At 47.6% G+C, this 25,570-nt stretch overlaps 1 protein-coding gene across 6 annotated transcripts in view; it reads left to right on the top strand.

Moving 5' to 3' along the window:
- mio (GATOR complex protein mio) overlaps positions 1–25,570 on the top strand; it is a 103,063-nt gene that overhangs the window by 34,587 nt on the left and 42,906 nt on the right. For all 6 annotated transcript variants that reach the window (XM_089546368.1, XM_089546372.1, XM_089546371.1 and 3 more), the window contains exons 8-14: positions 9–96; positions 7,958–8,059; positions 10,928–11,019; positions 13,238–13,279; positions 15,135–15,190; positions 21,955–22,073; positions 23,312–23,433. In XM_089546368.1, the coding sequence (XP_089402494.1) occupies positions 9–96; positions 7,958–8,059; positions 10,928–11,019; positions 13,238–13,279; positions 15,135–15,190; positions 21,955–22,073; positions 23,312–23,433 (621 nt within the window). The remainder of the gene's footprint in view (positions 1–8; positions 97–7,957; positions 8,060–10,927; positions 11,020–13,237; positions 13,280–15,134; positions 15,191–21,954; positions 22,074–23,311; positions 23,434–25,570) is intronic.

The raw sequence follows: 25,570 nt of genomic DNA on the forward strand, positions 1-25,570 counted from the left end.
TGCCACAGCTGGCTGCCTGCCTGGACAAGCACAAGGGCGACTACTCGGTCCACATCTGGGATGTCCAGAATGTAGGCGGCCGGCCAGTCGAACTGGGTGAGTTGCACCACCTTGCCGGTCAGGGTGGCCAAACATGGCACGCAAATACTGCATTTCAGCTTTTTTGCAAATGTTCATTTCCGAGCTGATTGAGTATCCTTAATGGGGGACATGGCTTTCATGTTGCGAAAAGTGGCCAAGAAATCTTTTTTTTCTTCTTCTTAAGCATTCTATCTGCTCGGATGATTCGGTTTTCATCCGTTCATTTATTTCCAACATGTTGTTGGGGGTCCTCAGGCAAAAAAGCTCTTGAGAAACAGCTTGAGAGTGACTAGGGCCCATAGAAGGCAGCAGCATACAGAGTAGCACAGTGAAATAGCAGTTCACACACAAAAAATAGTTGCACACAATTTAGCACAGGTGTCAGGCAATGTACATTTCACATGCAGAAGTAATCGCAATTTTTTTTTTTTCAGCACAGATATCAGGATCGAAAGCAAAACGAACAAAAGATTACAAATAGCACTGAGGAAGGAAGGGAAAACTTTATTTACACTAATGGTTTTTCCTGCGGTTTGGGGGCATCTTCAGAGACGTCTTGGTTCTACCCCCAGGAGCCTTCTCTGTCGAAGTCATCCGCCTCTAATCAGTGGTCGGTTGCCCTCAGTCTAGGGCTCCGCTGGCCTCTGCCGCCCATTGAGCTCGCTGTACCGGACCTTGTTGGTCTTCAAAGCGGTCGCTGGACAGCAGAGTCTCCCACTGCTCCGCACTCGGGTTTTGTATTTTGGGGACCACGTCTATGTTTTGGCAGGCCCATGTGATGTGGTACAGAGTAGGTTTTTCGTCGCACCAGCGACATTTGTCCGTGTATATCGTAGGGTGCATTTTGTTTAGTATATGTAGGTTTGGGAAAGAGCCTGTTTGTAATTGTCTCCAAGTGACAGCTTCCTCTCTGAGAGATTTGTGCGGTGGGGGATATCGCATTCTTCTGCCTCTATAGTTTTGTAGTATGGCCGAGTATTCCCTGGGTGCTGGCGCGAGTTCCGCGGTCTCGTCGGATGCTCGGAAAGTAATGTATCCTCGAGCTGTCCTGTCGGCCTCTCGGTTCCCTGCCACCCCCGTGTGCCCTGGTACCCACACAATTTTGGGTCGGATCTTGTCGTTTTGTTCTTCCTGGTTTTTAATTCTGTCGCTCACTGCGAGGAGTATACGGAGCGCGTGACGACCTATCCTGCCATTCATGTAATTTCGGCAGGCAGTTTGAGAGTCCGTGAGTATTGTTAGTGACCGCCCGGTTCTATAGCCCTCCGCCACCGCCACAGCAACGGCTACTTCCTCAGACTCTGCAGCTGTGCAGCCTCGGAGAGACGCGCTGGTCATTTCGCATAAAGACGAATCGACCACCGCCGCTACAGCGATTTTGGTATCTCCTCCTCTCTAAGACGCGTCTGTATACACGGTCGTGGCTTGAGAAGCGTATGTTTTATCGATGAATTCAGCCCTCGCTTCTCTTCTGCCTCGATGGAGGTTGGGATCCATGTTTTTTGGTATTGGCGCTGCCTTGAGGGTCTTGCGAAGCTCGTTGGGGATCGTTGCCGTCCTCGACATTTCTTGCATCTGCTCGCGGTATCCGAGCCTCTGCAGGAGCGCTCTTCCAGTCCTTGTTTGCAACAGCCTGAGTTTTTGCGACTCAAGCTGCGCCTCTCGTAGCTCCTCAAAGGTGTTATGTAATCCCAGGGCCATGAGTTTTTCTGTAGACATGTTCCGTGGTAGTCGGAACGCTGTCTTATACGATTTGCGTAGTAGGGCATCCGCTTGTTGTATTTCATTTTTGTTGAGGCACTGGTAGGGTAGGCTGTACGTGATTCGACTAACTACTAGGCTTCTGACTAGTTTTAGTGTGTCCTCTTCACGCATGCCATGTCGCCTGTTGGTGATGCGGGTGATCATGCGTGCGACTTGTAGCGTTGTTGCTTTCAGTAGGGTAAAAGTGTGAGTACTGCGCTGGTTGGATTGAACCCATATGCCAAAAATTCTTATTGTTGTCTTTTCGGGTATGGGCGTCCCTTCTAGGTAGACGTTGAGTTTTAGGTCCTCGTTGGTTGGGACGGTCCGGTTTTGCTTGCCTCTCCAGACTCTCAGCAGTTCTGATTTCTCGGTCGAGCATGCGAGTCCTCTTTCTGCGAGGTATTGCTCTACACAAGAGGCCGCTTGCTGTAGCCTTTCTTCCTTCTCTCCGAGACAGCCCGTGTTTGTCCAGACTGTTATATCGTCAGCATACATTGCATGCCTGATGCCTTCGATGTTCTCTAGTTTTCGAGCTAGGCCTATCATAGCTATGTTGAAGAGTAGGGGTGAGATAACTGACCCCTGGGGTGTTCCCTTGTTTGGAGTGCGAATTTTGTCCGATCGAAGGTCTCCTATGCCGATGGTGGCAGTTCTATCGGACAGGAAGGCTTTGACGAAGCCGTGGATTCTGCATCCGCAATCCAGGTTGTCTAGGCCCGTAAGGATCGCTTCGTGGCTGACGTTATCGAATGCCCCCTTGATGTCCAGGGCCATTATGACATTTTCTCCCGTCCGAGGTACGTTTCGCAGGACATCTTCTTGTATTTGGAGGAGAACGTCCTGCGTCGAGAGCTTCGCTCTGAAGCCGAACATGGTATGTGGTACACAGTCGTTAGCTTCCACGTAATTTTGCAGTCCTAAAGTTACAACCCGTTCGTAAAGCTTGCCAAGGCACGACGTGAGTGATATGGGCCTGAGGTTTTCAATTTGTAGCTTTTTACCAGGTTTAGGTATCATCATTACTTCGGCGTGTTTCCAATCTTCGGGAACCGTCTCCGCCTCCCAATGTTTGTTAAAAAAGGTGACAAGCTCTTGTATGAGGTCGTCGCTCAGGTTGCGGATTAGGGCGTTGTCGATTCTGTCAGCTCCGGCTGCCGTGTTTCTGGTGGTGTTTCTTATGGCCGCGTAAACCTCTTCCACAGTTATGGGGCGGTCGAGTTTCTCGTTTTCGGCTCCTCGATACGTTGGGGGGGGGTTGTGATCGCCGAAACATTTTCTCGTGCCTTCTCCAGTAGGGCGATGTCTCATCTCTCAAAGGAGTGGATGAACCTGTGGATGGCTTTATTGTTTTCTGATTTTATTTTGGTCGGAGCGATTAGTGCTCTTAAGAGATTCCAGGTTCTGGCCGTGCCTAGAACCCCTAAGTGAGTCGCTGAGTTGTTCCCAATTTTGTTTCGCGAGTTGCATCGCGTATTCTTCCGCCTTTGCCGTAATTTCTGCTATCTTTAGTTTTAGTTTCCTGTTGTGTTTTTGCTTCCGCCATCTTTTGGTGAGACTGCGTCTCGCTTCCCATAGTCTGAGGAGGTGGGCGTCTACTTCGGGCGTTGCTGTCGTTCTCCTTAGACTTTTTGTGCATCGTTGTCGCGTCTCTCGCAGCATGCTGCTCCATTCCTCCAGTGATTGGATACCGCCTTCAGATTTGTTGCAAGCCCCACGAAACGCGTTCCAGTCAGTGATTTTCGCCTGTCCAATATGGCGTCTTATGGTGTCGGATGCTATTCGTGTCCGGAGGATAAAGTGATCGCTGCCTAGATTTTGCATCATGTTTTCCCACTGTGACTCCCTGCTCTTCCTTACGAAGGTGAGGTCCGGGCATGTGTCCGTGCTCTGAGAGAAAATATTGACAGAGAAGGATCATCAATCAGCGTCATTTTTCTTGAAGAAATAAAGCATATAAAATTTACAGGGGTTGTCATCAGATGGACACAAATGCTGTCCTGAGGTTTCATTGCTGGAATCCTCTGGGAAGAGCCCTAAAAAATAGTTGTTTCATGAACATTGGTGACTGTTGTGTCCCCATATTGCTTTTGTGTGTGTGCGCCCCCGCGTCCTCCTCCTAACGACCACTCGATCCTCCTCCTAACGACCACTCAATCCTCCTCCTAACGACACTTGCCCCTCGTCGCACGCTGTCACCAGATGCCCCCCCACGGTGCGCCCCGCACCCTCCTCCTGTTCTGGGAAGCCACTCCCTCCCGTGGACGCTTCTCAGCTCCCTCCTTTCTTCGGGCGGCCAGTTCGGCTGCTGCCTCGGTCGACGCTGGTCGCACCCTCTTCAGCTTTAAATAAACGAAGTCTAAAAGTACCGTGTGCGTCTTCGCTGCATTCAACACAGCGACCGGACACGACAGTGGCGACGAGAAAGTGGATTCGACCCGCGCTACGCAACGCTATTGACAAGCCATGGCTACGCGAGGGTTTCCTAATCAGATACCAGAGTTCAACGGCTCATCGTGGTCATCGTGGGTTGGACGCCTTCAGTTCTACTTTGAAGCTAACAACATCACAGACCCAGCCTTGAAGAGGGCCAACCTGCTGACGCTGTGCGGGGAGCAGACCTACGATACTGTCTGCGCCCTTATTCAGCCAAGCACACCAGCGGCAGTGTCTTACGACGACATCGTAAAAGCGCTGCAAAAGCACTACGACCCAAGACCATCCGAGGTCTACAGCCGGGCTCGCTTCCAACGACGAGATCAACTGGGAGGAGAAACTGTGAGCGCCTACGTAGCCGCGCTCAAGAAGCTCGCTGCCGACTGCAATTTTGGAACGCTGTCGACAACAGCTACCGGGCAGGAGGGAGACGCAGCTTCTTCTGCTAACACCACCATGCTTCCCTTGGACGTGATGTTACGCGACAGATTTGTGTGCGGACTGAGTGACGAGTCACTGCAGCAGCGCCTGTTCGCTGAGAAGGACCTCACATTCAGCAAAGCTTACGACATCGCCGTTCGAGCGGAGAGCGCCGGTCACCAGCAGAGAGGGATTCGCCGGAACACCGAGCCGGTACACCAGACAGGCAACCAGGTGCGCAAGCCTTCTGTTGTTGTAAAATCGGTCAAAAAGGCACAACGCTGCTGGCGGTGTGACGACCAACACAACCCCCAGGGATGTCGATTCCAGTCAGCCACGTGTAATTTTTGCCACAAGCGAGGGCATATCGAAAGAGCATGCATTACGAAACGGAGACTTGCCAAGATAAAGTCACCTTCCCAGCCTAATCACAGCGTCAACGCCTCAGAGAATACGCCGCTACCTGATCTCCATGGAACAACATCAGCAACACCATCTGTGTTGTACGACCTGAACACCATGAATCTCGGCACGCGACCGAAGATTTTTACAGAAGTAAGCGTACATCACCACCTGATTAAGTTCGAGGTGGACTCCGGCGCAGCCTGTACTCTGATCAGTGAGGACACGTTCCGAACTTCATGGCCATCTGACGCACCCGCCCTGCAACAAGACGACACGCACCTGCGAACGTGGTCAGGACAGAATCTGCCACTATTGGGTTCTGCCAACGTGCAGGTTAACTACAACGGCCAGACCCATACGCTACCTCTGCTTGTTGTGAAGGGCACAGGATCAAGCCTTCTAGGGAGAAACTGGTTTTCTCCACTAGGCGTGATGATATGCGGCATACACCAGACGCCGAGCCAGAACATGGTTAGTAAACATCAAAACGCCGATGCGCTAAGCCGTCTGCCACTAGACGCAACTGTTGACGAACCATTTCCACCAGGAGACGTTCTGATGTTCGAAGCACTGCCAGAACCTCCGCTTACAGCAGGCACAGTTGCAGCATCTACGCAGAAGTGCGCCGCTCTCCGGCTAGTTTACACAGCTGTTCAACAAGGCAACGTGCATAAACTCAAAGGGGACAACTTCGACGCTTACCGCAGGCGAGCTACAGAGTTGAGCACCCATCGCGGCTGCATCATATTTGGGTCCCGAGTTGTGATGCCGAGAGAACTACGCGCACAAGCTATGTCTCTCATCCACGCCGGACATCGGGGCATCGTTGCAATGAAAAAGTGTGCCAGAAGCTACATGTGGTGGCCTGGCATTGACAACGACATCGAAACAGTGGTGCGAGAATGCAGGCCTTGCCAGAGCAGCCGGAGCGCCCCGCCGAAAGCTCCTGTCCCAGAATGGGAAAAGCCAGACACACCATGGCACACACTGCACATTGATTTTGCAGGACCAATTGAGGGCTGCACTTTCCTTGTGGTCGTAGATGCCTACACAAAGTGGCTTGAGATAAGGCAAATGGGACAGACGACTTCGGCAGCAGTCATTGACAACCTCCGATCACTATTTGCAACGTTCGGCCTGCCGCGCAAGGTAGTGTCGGACAACGGAACACCGTTTGTGTCTGCGGAGATCCTCAAGTTTTATCGCGACAACGGGATCTCATCAGTTACATCGGCCCCCTACCACCCAGCGACAAACGGACAAGCCGAGCGCTACGTAGCCGAGCTAAAACGCGCCCTTGAAAGAGATCAGACAGGCTCGCTGCAGCGCCGCCTTGCGCGCTTTCTCTTCAAGCAGCACACGACGGTTCAGAGCACAACAGGCGAGACCCCCTCGAAAATGATGTTCGAGCGTGAAATGCGAACCCAGCTCACAGCCATCCTCCCCGAGCCAAAGGCAGAGACGTTCCGGGAAGAAAAAGCAATTCCGCGCTGCGGCACGCTTAATGGGGGGCAGCGCGTCCTCGCCCGACAGTTTCTGAAAAAGCCACGCTGGGAGGAAGCTACAATTGTCAGACGCATAGGCCTGCGCTCTTGGCTCGTCAACATACATGGCACAGTAGCACGCCGACATCTCAACCAGCTGCGTAGATTTACGACGCCGTCTGAGAGCTGTCCGCCAGCGGAGAGAACACGTGCACCATTTTCCCACATAGCCTGGCACCTCTTCCCGGAAGAAGAGACTTCGCCCAGGACAGACCTAGGAGACACAGCGAACAACAGCCAGCCTACAAGTGTTTCTCCCCCGAGCGCACAAAGCCAGCGCGCCTCCACGCGTGAGCGCCGACCCCCTGCACGATACCAGGCAACTTTCTAAGGGGGAAGGAAGTGTTGTGTCCCCATATTGCTTTTGTGTGTGTGCGCCCCCGCGTCCTCCTCCTAACGACCACTCGATCCTCCTCCTAACGACCACTCAATCCTCCTCCTAACGACACTTGCCCCTCGTCGCACGCTGTCACCAGATGCCCCCCCACGGTGCGCCCCGCACCCTCCTCCTGTTCTGGGAAGCCACTCCCTCCCGTGGACGCTTCTCAGCTCCCTCCTTTCTTCGGGCGGCCAGTTCGGCTGCTGCCTCGGTCGACGCTGGTCGCACCCTCTTCAGCTTTAAATAAACGAAGTCTAAAAGTACCGTGTGCGTCTTCGCTGCATTCAACACAGCGACCGGACACGACAGTGACAAAGCACCTTTTGAAGTGAACGCTGCTCAGCAGCTGTGATATGAATGCTGCTGACTGCATGCTTTTGTTGATGGTGGACGGGCTGATGTATGATGTGAAATTTCGACTCACAAAAAAATCTGCCGAAACTTTTTTTTTCCTGCTAGTGAATGCTCCCCCCAAGTGGATGTCAATTTTTCTGGAAACAAAGTGGGCTCATTATGCGAGTAAATGGGGTACTTTCTAATTTACGGATCTCACATCTGGCCGCCATGTTCAAACATGTATGCTCCATGAAGCGGTCACCAAGGTTCTGAATTGGGTTCATGAACTGTGCCTGCTGCTTCAGGGTGCCCTAGCCATGTTTAAGCTGCTTCAGTTGTCATGGTTCTTGCATAAATGCTACTGAAGCAGTGTTGGTGGACATGAACACACTGTGTTCAAGTGCTCACTTTTATCATTTTCACTTGCGGGTCTTCACTTCCCATAACATAGAGGAGCATCTAGTTCAGCCATCATGAACGTTTAGAGAACAGCAAAAACAGTGTGCAGAGTGATCCATGTGCTCATACCAGTGGAACAGAGTTTACCTACGGCTACTTTTGTGACCCTTGAGTGCTGACAGTGGCTTCCTTTGCCTGCTATGCCTCTGTGCAGGCTACTCCGATTCTGCCCAGTCACTCGGCTGGTTCTACCAGTCACCAATGACCTTTGTCTCTGGCATGAACAACAAGCAGCTCAGGATATACGACACAAGAGGTAAGAGCGGAGTGTCTACCAACCAGGAAAACTAGGAATTATCAGAGGATTTGGCGAATCTGGAAAAGCCAGTGAAGTGGCGAGGAAAGCCTGCTCAGTTCACTGTCAGTCAGGGAAATTGGCTACTCGCAGAATCGTCCCAGCCAGCCTCACACTAGTAAAAATTGGAGCCAGCCTGAGTGCAACTTAAACTGAAGCTAATCCTGTCTTCCGCCCCGCCGCGGTGGCTCAGCGGTTATGGTGCTCGGCTCCTGACCCGAAAGACGCGGGTTCGATCCCGGCCGCGGCAGTTGAATTTCTTTGGGGGAGAAATTCTAGAGGTCCGTGTACTGTGCGATGTCAGTGCACATTAAAGAACCCCAGGTGGTCGAAATTAATGGAGCCCTCCACTACGGCGTCTCTCATAGCCTTAGTCGCTTTGGGACGTTAAACCCCCGTAAACCAAACCAATTCTGTCTTCCCGTTCACAAGAGAGTGTACGCACCCCAAACTGGGACACAGGATGAACTCCCTCGTTTGCCGTACTTGCGTTCCAGAATGAACGGTTATTCCCACTTCAGGTTGCATTGGGTGCTCTTGTGTCAGTATTACTCTGGTTTATCTCTGGTTAGAAAATTGTAACCTGTGTAACTTTAGGGCTTGTGCTTAGCAACTTGTTTTTGGCTTGCAAAGATGGGACATTGTGTATCCAGCTGTCAAATTTCTGAGTGTCGAAAGTGTTCAGATTCATAGACGTTTTAATGGGACCTTGTCAATGATGCAAAAGCAACCCTGATGCTGCTTTCGTGGTATCACTGGTTGTGCAGAACTTTATTTAGTGCTTAGCACCACTGATGGTAACGTATGGAGCTCACCAAGAAGGTTATATCTGCCTCCTTGATCTCAAGCTTGGCTTCTCGGCACGCCACCTCTGCTGGACGTGCTAGTGTTGAGCTAATTAACAGCTGCTTTCCCTTCATTCAACACAATATAAGGATGTAATAGAGGCATTATTGGCCCGCACCTCAGTAATGCACTGGCAGAGTCTTGAGTAATTTGTTTGTTTGTTTGTTTGTTTGTTTGTTTGCTTGTACAAGAGTGCAGGCCGTGACGGCCTAAGCAGGAGTGGAGTACCGTACAGCAGACTAGCATTGCAAGGTTAAGCAACAAATTAAACATGAACAAGACACTTGAAATGGGAACAGCAAAATGCGATCCTAGCCAAGGGAAGGTTGCTACTAGTGAAGGTTAACTTCTCTTTGAAGGCGCGAAGACGTCTTTAGAGGCGTTAATCAGCCACGCTTGTGTTTCCTTTCCAGTAGCTAACGTGCTTGTGTATTTGTGTTGGCATCTCAGTTCTCTTGTTCATGGCTCATTTGTTGCTGAGCGATGGCAGAAAATGCATTGGGAGGAAAAAAGGGGAGAGAAAGCTCCAAGCAAATGAGCAAGAAAGGTCACAGTGTCATTTGGTCGCTGGAAAGGCATCTTGAGATGCAAACACAGGGGAGGTAGATCACTGCACACAACGAAGCATTGCTTTGAAGGACAGCCTTACTGCATTGGAGCATCCTGTTCCGCTGGTGGAGATGGTGGCTGAGCGTCTGCTTAGAAAGAAAACTGTAGTCGACAGCGTGAAAGGGAACGAGTGTCCCATTTTCCAAAAAAAAAAACCAGCTGCCATGCAAGCATGAGCTTCATTTTCTTGCACCAGTCAAGCTGCAGAACGCGTGCACAAGTGCTAACAGGAAAAAAAAAATAATAAAAAACACTCACTGGGGACGCGGCTTTGGAGACCCCAAAAATGGCCAGAAAATATATTTTTTGACTGTTGTGTTTGTTTGTATGCTTCATTATTTCTTATGCTCTCCCAAAGTTTCATTCTTGAAAGTCACACAAAAAAAATTGTTTCGCGAACCGCGGTGGCTCGGTATTGTGGGAAAACGCTCAAAGAATCGGTGTTTTTCCCTGTTACGGTTTTCTGCCTACGTACTCGCCTCGCGGAGCATATTTCCTCGCGTCTGTTTTATCTAGTTTGACCCCAGTTGTTTTGTTGCACTCCTGTTTTGTTGCACATACAGTTACATGACAGCAAGCCACTGAAGACAGGACTAGATGACAGATGGTGGTGGCATGATTTAATAGCGACGGGCGTAGCACAAGTGCTTCGTGTTGTGCCACTGCCCACTTTGTCGGCTTCTAGTCCGTGGCCGCCGAGCAATCGTCCCGATCGTGCGAACTAAAAAAATGGCGGTGACAATCAAACGGAGGACGTGATGATGGCCGTGAGAGGAGGGGTGAGCACAGAAGAAACGAAGATGCAAAGTATATGCCTATATTAGAAAAAATTTTCTGGAGATATAGGAGTGTAATATCGAGAAAATCGTCACAAAAGTATTTTTAATGCGCTCAAAAAATGTCATGTAAATACATCAAGAAATAAAAAAAAATTACTCAATGCTGCGTCCTCCACTTAAAGGGCAACTCCGGCATATTTTTGTACCCCCGCGGATTTTACTGAAACTTTCAGGGTAAGTTCACCGTAGCTTGCTAGCCATTTTTGCCAAATTTCGAAGCCAGGCGACGTCTTAATACAGCGCAAATAAATTTTAAAACTTTCAAGTTCGTGGCTTCAGGTTGGGCGGTTTCTATGGGCAACCTTGTGTGTGTGACGTCACAGTTTGGCACGCTCGTTGATATTCACTGTGCATTTGCTTACCCATTGTGTCAAGGTGATGGCCATTTGATTACCCAGTGGGTCAACGTGATGGCCATTTGCTTACCCGTTGTGTCGAGATGATGGCCATTTGCTTACCCAGTGGGTCAAGGTGATGGCCATTTGCTTTGAGTCAAGAAAGGAAACATGCTTGCTTGCATCTGCTCTTGGCGCAGACCCCTCGAGGCCGTGCGTGGCCAGCACCAAGGCCACCAATGGGCTGAGCGTGGACCCCTTCTTTGAGCACCGGATTGCCTCCTTCTACATGGTCAGCAGTGCTCATGCACCTTACTGCTAGTGTTTGTACACTCTTCACCTTTCTTCCCGTCTGTTCCCGTCTGTTTCCCTCCCACCTTGCTCTGCCTGGTCATCTTCTGTTTCGCCCGTGCCTGCACCACAGTTGGTTTGTCCGGATAGGGTGGCTGTCTTACACATGAAATTTTGTGGCTCTCTCAAGAGTTTGTGCAGTAGTGTTTACTGTTTGGCGGTTGTCAGGAAGGCTCTGTGGCATGATTTTTAAATGCTGGCACTAATTGTTTGTGCCAGTATTGCTGTTCCAAGGCTTGCCCCATGAACTCGCCACTTGCTTACCTCCTTGCGATCGCTTCCACATCACGTTCATCGGAAGGCTGGTCACAGCACTACTCGGAACAGTGGGTGCAGTTTACTGGCGGTTGAACATGGTCCTGCTAATGGGCTTGCACGCACACTTAGCAGGCGTCAAGGTCAGAATGGTGTGATTCTTCACTGCATGCTATATGAACGTTGCACGTCACGTCTTTTCATGTCCACACCTTTGTGTTGTCCTGATAACAGTTTAATCCATTCAATATTAGATTGCATTGTTTTAAACCTACCCGCTGAAAATTAAGTTGCTTTTGCATGCATGAAAAAATAAAGTATCATCTATCATTTCTGGGTGTGTTTCTATTTTCCAATGAGACAATTCGAGCCTGCCTTCGGGTGGGTCCTGGAGATAAGGCCAAGACTAATAGCCCAGTCTGTCGGACCAAATTATTTAAACATAGGAGCTGGTCAACAGAAAAATGTAAGATTTTCCTGTTTGTTGGAATGGCTTGGATAGCAAAAGTGCACTACAAGCCAAATCAGGTGACAAAAAATGTTCACAGACTGTTCGAAATTTCTGATATTCAAGCACCCCTATTCATTACTCAGTATACACCTGCAGTCAAACGATTATGGGATGCAGTCTTTATTAATTGGTCAGTTCTGTCTAATACATAATATTGCTGGCCAGCAAAGCTAAGACTATAGCAATGCCGTGAACCAGTGGGGAGTGTTTGCCATACAGAACAGAATAGAATTTTACGGAGGAAACTTGCAACAGTTCCAGATAGTTTTCTTCGCCTGTTGTGCCGTCTAGAGTGGCAGAGTTTGTGATCTACTGTGGTAACTGAAGGAGGGGATATGGGAAGGTCTGCTGTAACTTTCTGGGTGGAAACTTCTGCAAAGGGAAGGGGCTGAGAGGAGACAAAGTTGGGTGGGTATATGGACTCATCTCAGGGAGTATAGTATGTGCCTGCATACTGCCGGACACCACTGTTGGCTGTGTTACTAGCAGGAAAGCTGCGAGCCCGCTTTCAGAGTGTGTTGTGATGCCGGTTTGCTTTTCATGACACTCTGGCAACTGCTGTAGAGGCATCTAAACACACAAAGCACTTCATCGACGTTTTAAGGTGCACTGAAGAGGAATCTGAACTCGTATTTTTGCCCCGGGAACTCAATCTACACGTTCCGAGCATTCTTAGAAACTTCCGACTTATTGCCCTGTGTGGCCAATTTTCCTAATTAAATCGAATTGACGTCCGGCTCCCGCCTTTATTTTTTTAATTCTCCCCGTACGGTGGGCGGAGTCGACCAACGCGGGGAGTGCCTTTCAGCCAGCTCCGTGAAGGCTTTGCTTTCGCCTTATTTTGTTTTTTATGTTTCCGTGAATAAATAGTTTCATTCGCAGAAAATACAGCCGCAAAACAAGCCCGCAGAAATAAAAATACGTGCAAACTATTTGCTTCTACGGATTACTACGTATTACTCCGCCGATGGCAGAGTGGCAAGCCGCCGCGGGACTGGGTGAAAGGCACTGCATGCGTTGGTCGACTCCGCCCACCGTACGGGGAGAATTCAAAAAAGAAAGGCGGGAGCCGGACATTAATTCAATTTAATTAGGGAAATCAGCCCACAGGGCAATATATCGAAGTTTCTCAGAATGCTCGGAACGTGTAGATTGAGTTCCCATGGCAAAAAGACGAGTTCAGATTCCTCTTCACTGCACCTTTAAGGGCCAAGGCTTCAGGTACGAGTGTCACTCACATAGAACCTTGTCAAGCATCACCCACTAGCTCACTTACCAGGCAAAGGTGATAAATTTTGATGGCTGTTGGTTTCGCCCATTCGACAAACTCTTTCAAAGGGATGCAACTCTGACCGGGGATGTCGTGATAATCCCAATTTTCCATCGATTTCAGAACCAGCTTGTCCTGTGGGATACCCGGAACTTTGAGAAGCCTGTATCCTTCTGGTCTGCCCTCCAGCCTCCCTCTGGTTGAAAAGATTTTCTTTTCATGCCTAACTTCGTGAAGATCAACCTGTAATATCGAGGTGGTTGTGCTCTGAGCATTTGCTCGTGGTCACTACTTCCAGGGGTATGACTTGGTTGTGAGATTATTTCGTCAGGAAAGTGCATTTCTGACGGTTGTCAGCTGGAGGTGGGCAAGTATTGAGGCCTTTTACTCAAATTGAATGTAACCACTCTGAAAGGATTGGCTTTGGAAGTTGAATATCGAGTATTTTGTTCCTTACTGCTAGAGAAACCAGGACAGTATATGAAATCCTGCAATGCACGCAGTTTAATTGAGGAGCCTAGGAAGAGGGACGCTGAAGTGAATGACAACAGCTGTTACCATCATGATGGCAAAAGTGTAATAACGAGACTGTGCAGGACAAGATGCAAGCAGAAAGTTTGGCTTATTTTGCAAAAATACAGCAGTGAAAATCAGCACTAACAGCATTCCCTCCATAGCAGTACAAGCTATGTTACTATGTTGGCGGTGCCAGTAAGGTGAACTCCAGCAAGAGAAGACAGCTTTGGGTATATAGTATTTGCATGATGGAAGTATCAAAGAGGATTCAGCTTTTACTGACATTTCAAATACTGTATTTACTTGGGTAATTGTTTGCCTACTTATTATTTCGATCAAGGCTTCAAAAAAAAAAAGGGGGTATGGAAATTATGCTGAGATTTTGCAAACACGTCCCAAAAGAACTCTACAGTCCATGTGCGCATTATATACGTCAACCCCCCCCCTCATAACTTGTGCCCCTCACTGGCACAAAAAAAAAATGCGCTGACCTCAGATATTAGTCAACGCGTACTGCCCCACATTATGTCATTCCCCGCATGAAGGCATGAAGGGACATGTGCAGCTCGGAGCAGTAAATGCACAATGATACAATCGCAAAGCTAGCACTCGGAGGCAAATGAAGATAAAAAGTAATGAAAAGGCACCCTCGCGCACGGCCTGGCTGACTAGCGGCAAACTGAACCACAAACGGTTGGGGTGGACGCACTGGAGATTACCAGAAGTTTGCTGTGTCAACCATTCATCTGGGAAAGTGACTGTCAGCGCAAGCAGGTCAGGCAAACTGTGCACAGTTCGAATCTTTTTTTTTTTTTACCACAACCAATTTACAAACGAATTTGCAACTTTTTTGTTTGTTTTTAAACCTGGAGCTTCGTTTATCCTTCCGGGAATGAGCACCTTATATGCATATTGTGCGTTATGACCTTTGAATTCTTAAAGGAATGATGCGCTGCAGTGTGGCTGTTGCTGCCATTCTATCCATTGTTGTCTCTTTCATGGCTGTATAGCTAGTGCTGACTTTGTTTCCACTTGTGTGTTGGTGTGTCTCGGGGAGGCAGGGGAGGTTGTAATCAAGGTGATGTAGGCATGCTGGTTTCGGCAGCCTAGTCTTGCATTCTCACCCCCCCCCCCCCCCCCCCCCCCAAAAAAAAGGTGGTGCTCTCCCTTCGCTTGCATCAGGTATGACTTCACTTGTCTTAAGCCTTGGCAGTGACATCTGTGGAGCGACATGGCAGTATCCCCTCAATGCTCACACCATTCACAGCCACGCACAGCGACTTGGCCTCGCCGATCTTTGCCAAGCACGCCTTGCATGCACCCGTGTGCATGCTGTTGCCCTGGCATAGCAGGGAGCGTAATATGTGCAAGTAAAAGTTTCTTGCTATACCGGGGTAATAAATTAGGGGCATGCAAATTATGCAACTAAATACGGTATTTGCACGAGTGCTGAAACGGCATGTGGCAAGATGGCCTTGCAGCCGCCTTAGCGAAATGGTTCTAGGTAACAACGCAGATAGAAAATGGCAACATTGTGAAGATCGCCTGGTCACCAACAAGGTGAGGATACTCCAGATGTTTTACTTGAGAAGTACTGAAGCATGCAGCTGCTGGAATGCAGCATAATATCAAACTGTGCCATTGCCTATACTGCATTTTTTTTATGTATTGAACTGTTCTGATCCTCTTCCAGTATTCAGGATAGACTGTAATTTATTATCAGGTGTGTCCTCTTCAGTGTTTCTTTCAGTTTAAAATATGCACAAGGTTTGGCATATCATTGAGTTGAACTAGTACTCTGATTAATTGTTGCTAGATGGTGCCACTGTGCTCTGCAGTAGTCTGTCGCGGTGGTAGCACAGTTCTGTGGTTGGCAAGATGTATATCGGTGTATTCAAGTGGCCGTGCCTGCAGAAATTCCAGAAGTGCTTCGCTGCCTGAAAATTGGCAGATTACTCTCTGGATGGCTGGGGCCAAATTAGTTCCTGGTTTCTGAGTTTTAACTTTGTGCAATCGCCATCATGTTTACTGAGGATTGTTTGCAGCATCGCAATGCATAAAGAGTGCATACACTGATTGAAAAAACCCTACAAAAATCTTTTATGCATTTTTTGGTGAAACTGTAGTGAAATCAGGCACCTTGCACACTAATGGTTTTCCTTGCACCAAAAAAATTTTAGTCCTTAAAATTCATTCATTGTTCCCTTTGAGTGTGTCACACTTTGGAGCACTCAGCAAGAAAGTGCGTGCTTCTTTCTGCCTGATTGTTTGAAGGTGGATCGAAGTAATCACTTTTGTTTTTTATATGGTTGTGGTAGGTAAGAAAAAATATGCAAGCAATCTGTGAGATTCTTGCGGCAGGGCATGCATCAGCATTAGTGTCGGCCCCGGATGGAGCAGCTGCTGACCAGTTCAGACTGTGAGAGAGCGCGTGGCGGGGTCCAGTCCCTCAGTCACCGTGTGCCACGCTGTACTCCCACTCCACTGTCCTGATCCGATTCAGTGATCACAGTGTAGCACAACATGCCTCCTCTTCATACCCCATCCTTGACTTTGTTTGCCGACCACAGTATCCCTCTTGCAACCCGTTGCCTCCCGCCCCCTCCTAGTCTTCCCTCTCCCTCCCTCCTAGGAAGATTCTCTTCTCTCCACTTTGCCTTCTGCCAACCGAGGCTTCACACGCCTACGCTGAACGCTTGTTGCGATGGTGGGCATTCTAATGCTAGCTCATTAAAGGGCAACCTGGGGCGTTTTTTGCACCTTCACGAATTTTACTGAAACTTTCCGGGTAAGTTCCCCAGACTTTTCTGGCCGGTTCTGTCACATTTCCCAGCTGGGTGACATCTTAAGGGGGGATGTGGGGATCAGATCGCAAAAATCGCGAAAAAGTTTATCTTTGAAAAGTACACTTTCCGGAATCTCCAACACTGTTTCTATGTTGTACTGAAATATTTCACCCAAAAGTTAACTTTAAGCCCTCCAAATAAATATATTTGTCGGCATCTACACACAGACAGTGTGTGCTAGCTCAGAACATTCAGGCTTGTTTTCTCAAAAGTTTGTTTTGAGCTTACACCTTGTTCGTGGAAAGTGTAGCACAGCAATGGTTGCATGGATTTTTACCCCGTTTGTTTTGTTGTGATTACTGAATTGTGGTCTGCATCGAGCGCAACCTCCTCCCCTCCTTAGCAACCGGTGCGCCGGTGAGAAGCACAGCTGTGCATAGCAACCGTGATGTCACACAGTAGCGGTAGAATGAGTGCGCGCGCGTCGGTGGTGGCAGCTGCACCTCCGCTCTTTCGCCAGACGTCTCGTTGCAGTCGAGTGAGTGGGACGCATGGCTCCGAAGCGGCCCAGTGATTCCGCGCCAAGCGGTTTGGGGAAGCGGCAGTGGGTTGACCACAAGGCTTTGGCCAAGCACACTTTAGAATTGCCAAAGTGTCTTCAGTAATTTTTCCACAAAGGAGGGCACACGTGGAAGCTTTCATTCAAGCAGGGCCACAAAAACACAATAACTACATCTGCAGCAGAGGCGGCCTTGCAGCCACTAGTGCAGCCTGCACTGAAAGCGTGTGGAGTGTGGGTGGAACAAGGCCTTCTCATGCGCCACCACAGATTTCCTCTCCCCACACTTGATACTCCATATAGTGCCGAGCTCCTTGATGGTCAACACTTGGAGTATTGCCCCAATGCGAAGTGTGCTAGGGACTGATGTCACTTGGGAAGCACTGCACGCGGGAAGTGTGCAATCTGTGACGACATCAGTATCATGACTACACAACGGGAGCGGCCCTAATCACGGGTGTGCAGTGACACCAGTCAGTCAGCAATGCGGCAGTGATGGCTGCTGCAAATAGAAGAAAACGAAACTTTGTTACTGCTAGCCCGAACTGTGGAGAAGCTGAGTCGCGTGACAATAAGCAATAGCTAAGACGATGGGCACATCCATGCTGCTCGGACGGGAACTGCTCGGGCACCGGTGCCTGTGAATGGCTGGTGGTGGGGCAGCGGGTGTATGCTGGCAGCCTCGGCCATAGGGACAGGAGGGAACGCTGCATTCAGCAAAATCACTAGGATTCTCTCTCTCCGGGCATGTCAGCAGCTGCAAGCATACTCATCTACTCGTGGCACGCTGTGCTGCATCAGCATTAGCGGTACTTTGTCAGTATCAGTTTTAGTGTATCAGTATTAGCACTGGTGAAGCTTCCGTGTAATGTGTTGCTCATACGAGACCCCTTCAGCCATGTCAGTGGTGAGAGGTAACCAAGACATTTGCCATAACCCACTTCACTTCACTTTATTACCTTAAAGACCCCACTTTGGGGGTATTACATAAGGGGTGGGAGTACAAATATAGGTTGAATATGATTGCTTACATGGTATTTATGAAATGCATATTTAAATTGTTCACAAAACTTGATTGGCAGGTGATGGCATCAACGTCGTGGGGAAGGCCATTCCAGTCTTTAGCAGTGCGAAGAAAAAAGGATGCGGAAAAAGTGACGGTGCGGGCGCGTTGGCATGACACTTGCAGTGGTTGGCCGGTGCGATGAGGTATGCGAGCGGGCGGTGAGATGTAGGGTGGTTGTCCGAGGGAACTGTAAAAAAACTTATGAAACAGACTAAGAGAAGCAATGCGACGACGATGGGCAAGAGTTCATAAACCTGATTGTCGTTTAAGTGACGATACACTGATGTCATATGAATAGGCAGAATGAATGAACCTCGTGGAGCGATTTTGGACAGATTCTAGTGAACTGATGAGATATGCTTGTTGCGGGCTCCAGATAGCAGATGCATATTCTAGTTTTGGTCGAATGAGTGATTGGTAGGCGAGAAGTTTAATACTTTGAGGGGCGTGCCGTAGATGACGTTTCAAAAAACCCAATGACCGGTTAGCTGATGCGACGATGTTCGTTACATGAGAGCGCCAGGAGAGATCCTGGCACAAGGTGACACCTAGGTACTTGTATGAGTATACAGATTCTAGTGGAACGTTAGCAACGGAGTAAGGGAAAATATGGGGGTTACGCCAGCGGTGAAAAGATACAAGTTTACATTTATTAGGATTAAGCGACATTAGCCAGTCATCGCACCAGGCATGCACTGTGTCAATGTCGTTTTGGAGCTGTGATTGGTCAAAGGTGCTAGAAATCGTGTGGTAAATAACGCAGTCGTCTGCAAACAGACGAACATTGCAAACCAGGTTTGAGGGTAAGTCGTTTATATAGATTAAGAATAGGAGGGGAGCAAGTACAGAACCTTGGGGTACGCCTGATGTTACTGGAAGAGGGTTGGAACTCTGGCTGTTAACGAGAACAAACTGGGAGCGGTTAGAAAGGAATTCTTCGATCCACAATAAGACATTAGGATGCAGTTTTAGCATGGTTAGTTTTAGCAGTAAACGCCTGTGGGGAACTTTATCAAATGCTTTAGCAAAGTCTAGAAAAATAGCGTCAGTTTGTAAATTTAGGTCGAGGTTAGAGTGAACGTCATGAAGAAAGACGGCCAGTTGAGTTTCACATGACAAACCCTTGCGAAACCCGTGTTGTGAGGGATGAAAGAAGTTGTTAGCGTCAAGAAAGTCCATGATTTGAGAATAGATGACATGTTCCATGATTTTGCAAGGTATGCTGGTTAATGATATCGGACGGTAATTTAAAGGAGAATCTTTGTTACCAGACTTAAAGACAGGAATGACCTTTCCCACTTTCCAGTCATCCGGAATGGAACCTGTAGAAAGCGACTGTGAAAACAATAACAATAAGTACATTGCAGAAATATTCTTAGTGTTGCGCAGTATTTTGGAGTTAATTTCGTCGACGCCGGCCGATGATGAAGTTTTAAGGTGTTCAATGAGCGAGGAAATGCCGGCTTCTGAAAACCCTACATTGACGGCGAAAGTTGCAGTTGGTGGGTGAATTTCATTAGTGAACACAGATGAAAAGGCGTTATTAAAAATGTCAGCGCCCTCAATGTCATCAGCTTCTTCTCCAGACTCTTTAGTTAGAGTGATGGTATGTGCCCGATGTTCACTTATGACCTGCCAAAACTTTCTGGGATTGGAAGTCGACAATTTGGGGGGGTCATTGTGAAGGAAAGAGTATTTTGCGCTGCGAATTGCTGATGGGTAGGTGCGTTCGGCTGTATAGTATTTTTCCCACACGCACTCGTCGTATTGCTTTAATTTTGCCGCACGGAAAAGGCGCTTCTTTTTATTGTCGAGTCTTTTTATCGTTTTGGACCATAAGCAGGCGTCAAAGGCATGAGTTTTAAGGGGGGGATGCTAGATTGAAGAGTGAACTGTTGCACCAATGTTGACAAACAATTCAGGGATGGTGTAGCTTCTTGTCATTGGCCTATGTTCGAAATTTCATTACTATATCACAAACAAAAAAACTTGTAGCTATCATCTAGAGCACTTGGAAAAATTATAATTTCAAAAATAATGGAAGATATACTAGCTTTTTGTGATTGTCTACCTTTTAGGTGGTTTATAGTGCACGATAAGGCCAGTCTTTGTGTTACTCCTGCAAAAATCTCTTTACTTTATTCTTTTGTCGTGTCATCAGACATCTGATCATTTTTTGTGTTAGGAACTATTTAGGGGTCTAAAAATTGCCTTATCTTGTTCCTGACAAAATTTCACCCTAGAAACCACCTTGAAAGCAATTTTTCGCGAAGCAGTGTGGAAATGGTAGCTTTCCTAACGGTTTTATTTTCGCAAAAAGTGCTAACTGAGAAAAATAGGTTCACAGATTTGAGTGCATGCTGTTTAATTTTATGGCCAAAAATAATCAAATTCTAGGGGCCCATGTGCTATGCGATGTGAGTGCGCGTTAAAGAAGCCCAGTTTTCGGAGCCCGTCACTACGGCTGCCCTCAGAGCTTGAGTCGCTTTGGGACGTTAAACCCCCATAAACCATAAACCAAACCAAAAATAATTAAAGTGCCCTGCTGCATAGGTGGGGCCTTCCTCTTCCAGCGCAATGCTGCTCTGTGGCAATTGCTTCAAGTTTTCTCTTTTTTTCGGCTCTAGAGCAGTTCAGGGATGCTTTCCTTCGTTGGTTGGAAAGATAAACAAATAACCAGCATAGAGCAGAGCCAGAACGAGATCTGACTTAGCAAGACTCGGAGTGTCCCTAAAACAGCATTGTAAGGTCACGTGCTCTGTTTCCACCAATTCAAGCTTCTGTTTCGGTTTGCCAGCCAGTCCGCATTTGCCACAGCCAAAATTATTTTCTTTTAGTTTTTCTTTAGTGGTCTGGTGCTCTCTCGATAGAAGGTCTCCCATGGCCGGAAAATGTCAAATTTTAGCTGGTCTTAAATAGTTTGAATCGAAGTGTGAATGATGCAGTTATAGGCTGAGAGACTAACCATGATAACAAGTTCAATGCAGGCCAGAGCATCATTTATATATGCGAAGAAAAGTATTTGTCCCAAGACTGATCTCAAGACGTTTAGATTAGATTGCTTATTATCTGCATTTACCTGCTGTGTGCGCTTTGAAAGATTTGGCAATATTCAGGCTTTTTTTTTTTTTTTGGAGCTTCTCAATTTGCAGTGTGTGACATGGTTGAAAGCTTTGGAGAAATTTGAAAAATTGTGTTGGCTTCTAGTCATGAGTTCATTGCAGCAGAGTCGCATGATATTTCAAATAAGCTGTGTTTCTGTGAACAAGCCTTCGCAGAATTCATGCAGGATTGGGTAATACCCCTGTCACATGGGCAGCTTAAATGCCCATATAGTTAATGGACATCCAACTCAAGGGGGTTAGCCAATGCCATGCGGTGGTTTTCAGTGACCATTCGACTCAATGGGCATTTGCTCAGTGGGGTTTGCGAATGGCTATGGGAATCCCCCCAAGGGTCATTGAGAACAGTCTCATACTCAATTTAGTTGAAAAAAAATGACAAGTTCGAAATAAACAAAAATAATGCTTTGATTTAATGATAAAATTTTAGACTGCATTAGTCATTTCCTAAACTAATTTTTATTCAGTAGTCAAAATGACAGCTCCGCAGAATGTCTGGTGGTCAGATGAAAACAAACCGATGCTGTTATGCGGCTTTGCGGCGTGCTTTCACCCGTTTCCGCCTCTTAACGCACTTTGCGACAACCGATACCAAGAAGTGCCCCACAAATGCTGCAACAGTAGTCACTATGAACACAGCAAGGACAGTCACTAAACTGGGCCACATTCAGCACAGTTTCTTTTGCCCTTGGAAATTCCTTATCCCCATGTAGCACAGATTAGCGTAACTTTAACTTGTAAGTGCCAACAACCGTGCTGCCCTGTGTCAACATTTGTGTGCTGCTGTGCAGGTCTAATGTGCTGGGTCTGGTCACCAAGGAGAGCAATGTGGTGAAGCTGTACGATGTACAGCACCCACAGGGCGTGGCCGATGACGTGGAGCCCACCATGGTGGAACGCACAGTGCAGCGTACGTGCAAAACTGCTCTGGGTGTGCGCCGTGTTTGCATGTAAAGCAAAAGATATACATGCTCCACCATGTGGACTGGATTCGGTCCTCATGCTGATTAAGGCCATGCCCCTGAAACGAGCTTTAGCAGGCACTGTTCCGGATCACTGTGTATCAGAAAGAACCCCCGAGGACAGCAGGGGCATCCCGTGCTGACCTTGGGGGTTCTTTCCCATTCCTGGTTGGGTACAGAAGCGCGAAAGATGCTGCAACAGTGCCTTCTTGAGCTGGTTTCAGGGGCACGGCAGGGAAATCTCTGTATATTGCCCTCTTTTAGTCCATAACCGAACAGTCTTGATTGAGTACACAAAAAATGTTTCGCTCTGGTAAGTCAAACCTAGATCGGCACACTGATCACACGGTCCTGCCACTACAGTTGTACAGTTGAACCTCGTTATAACGAAATTGAAGGGTCCCGGCGATTACTTCGTTGTAGCCGTAGCTTCGTTATAGCTTGTGTTGACCGAGGTTCCAAGGGGAATCGTCATTTCTTCGTTATATACATTATTTCGTTATAAACCATTTCGTTATAACAAAGTTCGACTGTACCTAGATATAATGCACCTCCATGTAGTGATTTCATTGACAAAACAAAGTTTCTTTTGTTTTCTCTTCTCTCTGTTTTCCAGCACCGCCCCCATTGAAGCATGTGTATTTGTAAACTTAGTGTAGGTGAAGTGTTGCGACAGTGGACTTTTGTTTTAACGATCTCACTGAGCTGATCATTCATTAGCTAGAGCTGCTTAAGTTTTGTCATACTTCTCAGCGATTGATACTAACAGTCAATAAGCATCGTATAATCATGTCACTCGTACTCCTGACAGTGCTCCTATTTATGTAATCCCCCTCACACAATGCTCCTACCTTTGCAGCCCGAGACAATGTGAACAGATTAATAAATAAATAACAATATGTAAATATTCGCCATCTTCTGGTCCACTTTGTGCCAGTCTTTTGCATTAAGACGCTTCTGATCCATGTGCAAACTAGGAATCCTGAATTGCAGAGTGGGACGTGTAGCAAAAACATCGAGTTCTATTTTGACGTGCTCTCACTAGACCACTGATTATACCACTAAGCTGCTGAGGTAAAAAAAAAAAAATTAGGTACCGTTTTATTTCATGCTCAAAGTGTTTGTGATTCAAAGTAATGCCTGTCCACAGACCTTGAGTGTGCACTTTTGTCGTTGCATCCTGCAGCGTTCCCGAGTGCGGCGATGGTGAGCTCCTTTGCCTGGCATCCCCAGGACGAGAACCGGATGATCGCTGTGACATCAGGGGGCTCGGCCTTCGACTACACAGTCTTTGACCGGATCACACTGGTGGGTGGCCTGTCTCACAGTTGGCGCTTTTCCTCTTGAGCAGCATCTGTTTCCCCTGTAACAAGTGAAGGCGGGCTAGTTGGTGGTTGACAATGGAGTGCATATTGCAACCGCGCAAAACGACACAGGATGAAGAGAGGAAAGCACAGGACAAGACGCGGAAAAGACAGGATAGTAACAGTGCAGTATAAGCTCGCTGATAGGTGTCTCATGGTATCATGGAAAATCTTCATATCACCCGAAATTCATTTCGTCAAAAAACAAACAAAATCTGTTAGTTGAAGTTCGGGAAATGTATTCACGTAAGTCTATTTATGGTTGGCGGGTTTATCGCCAGTGAGCGGCGCATGCAGTGAGTGGCTCAGTGCTTGTTGGTTTATACTGCGTGGCTGGTGATTGCAGCGACTTTAATGTGCAGGCCACATACTACCACTCATTGTAATTTGAAATTTTGAATTTTTTCCAAACCGTATCAATTCAATTTGATTCACACCACAGTTTTACTGTTCTAAGTATTTGAACCTCCTAAACACACAGAAAGTACAAAATTCCTGTTCATCCGAAGTTGCGACCGAACATCGCGGCATATCCAAACTCTGCTTGCTAGTTACAGTAACCCGCACCTGTCTCATTCATCAACTTACTGGTTCCTCATCGAATCATTGCCCAGCATGTGGCAAAAGTTCACACACGGTGATGTCAACTCTTGCGTTAAACCAATGCTCTGATGGCCATCATCGGGAGTTGCCGTGGCACTGCCACTACGCGCTCGCAGGTCATAAAATGAAGCGTAGCACAATGCAGCACATTACAGCATACCACGATGTAATCGTGGGCTCTCCTCGATTAGGCTGCACTTTCTGCACTACTCCACAAAAGTGCCGTGCTCGTGCAGCGCCAGTTCTTGCGGTATAAGTGCAGCCTGATAGTAGTGGTCTCGGTGCAGCGGCTGATTTGAGTGCAGTATAGTGCAAGCCTTTTCGTCTGCTGGGCCCACTGTAAGCACCGCTCCGTCGCACACCGTCAACTCTTGCCATGCTAGCCATGCGCCGTTGTTGGCCGTTGTTTGCATCCTTCGGCCCCTCTACTGGCTGATTAAACCACTGATTAAACTAGTGATTTTAGTGAGTGACATGTGGACGAACGTGGCTGACGGACGTTGTTCAGTTAGCTCCAAAAATGGTGAATTATTCTGTACATCCACAACCCATTAGCTTTTCATGTTGTTATAATTACCACCACTAAGACAAAACACTGTATATGTACACAGTTGATTGGGTTGATTTATTCTGTCTTCTGAAGACTTCCAACCAAATTCTTGAAAGTTTGAATTATCGAAAGTATGCAACTATATTGCTGACCATTATATAACATTCTTATTTGGCACTTGTAAATCACCACGTCACCAACACCTGTTGTTGTGCAGGGAAAAACAATAGTATCCTTGGTTTACTGCATTATAATTGAGCACAAGCATCCCCTGTTTCAGATTTAGCTGACTGTTGTGTTGTTCCGATGTTCACTTCCTACCTTACACTCAACTCTTCTCTTTCCAGAGCGAAAGTGGTACTTTTAGGGTGGGTTGTCCAAAGAATTTAGTTGGTCTTAAATTAACTTGTCGGTTTACTGTAGAGTATCAAAGTATAGCCAAAAGAACTCTTTCTTTTTTTTCTAGGATAGGGATGGAATGCCCTAAAAAAGAAAAATAACCTTTGATTGGCGAAATGTAGGTTACATGAAAACAAAGATCAATTTATGGAGCCAAGAAATTAGAGCAAAAAAATTCTAGAATGTGTATTTTAGTACTTTAAAAGCTTGTTGATTCGACCACCGATAATTGGGAAATCTGGATAATTCGCATTTCCAGCTTGGTCCCGGCCAACACCTATGTAAGTCTGTGGTGTCATACGCACGTTAATCCAGACACTAAGGGAGGCCGAGTCCTTGTGTAACTGGCACAGCAAAAGATTGTTGAAATAGCCCTACCAGAACCAGAATTTCATGTGCCAGAGTCTCTCACAGCCTGCACACTTCTGACAACGTCGTGCAGTGGTAGGCGTGACGATGAATGGACAGGATGAGGCCGCCTTGCGAACAGTCTCTTAGTTTCGGTTTCACTTTCCTCTGAGCTTCGCGC

The sequence above is a fragment of the Amblyomma mixtum genome, chromosome 5 (genome assembly GCF_055824585.1).
Source record: "Amblyomma mixtum isolate Tamu chromosome 5, ASM5582458v1, whole genome shotgun sequence".
NCBI classification, from domain to species: Eukaryota; Metazoa; Arthropoda; class Arachnida; order Ixodida; family Ixodidae; genus Amblyomma; species Amblyomma mixtum.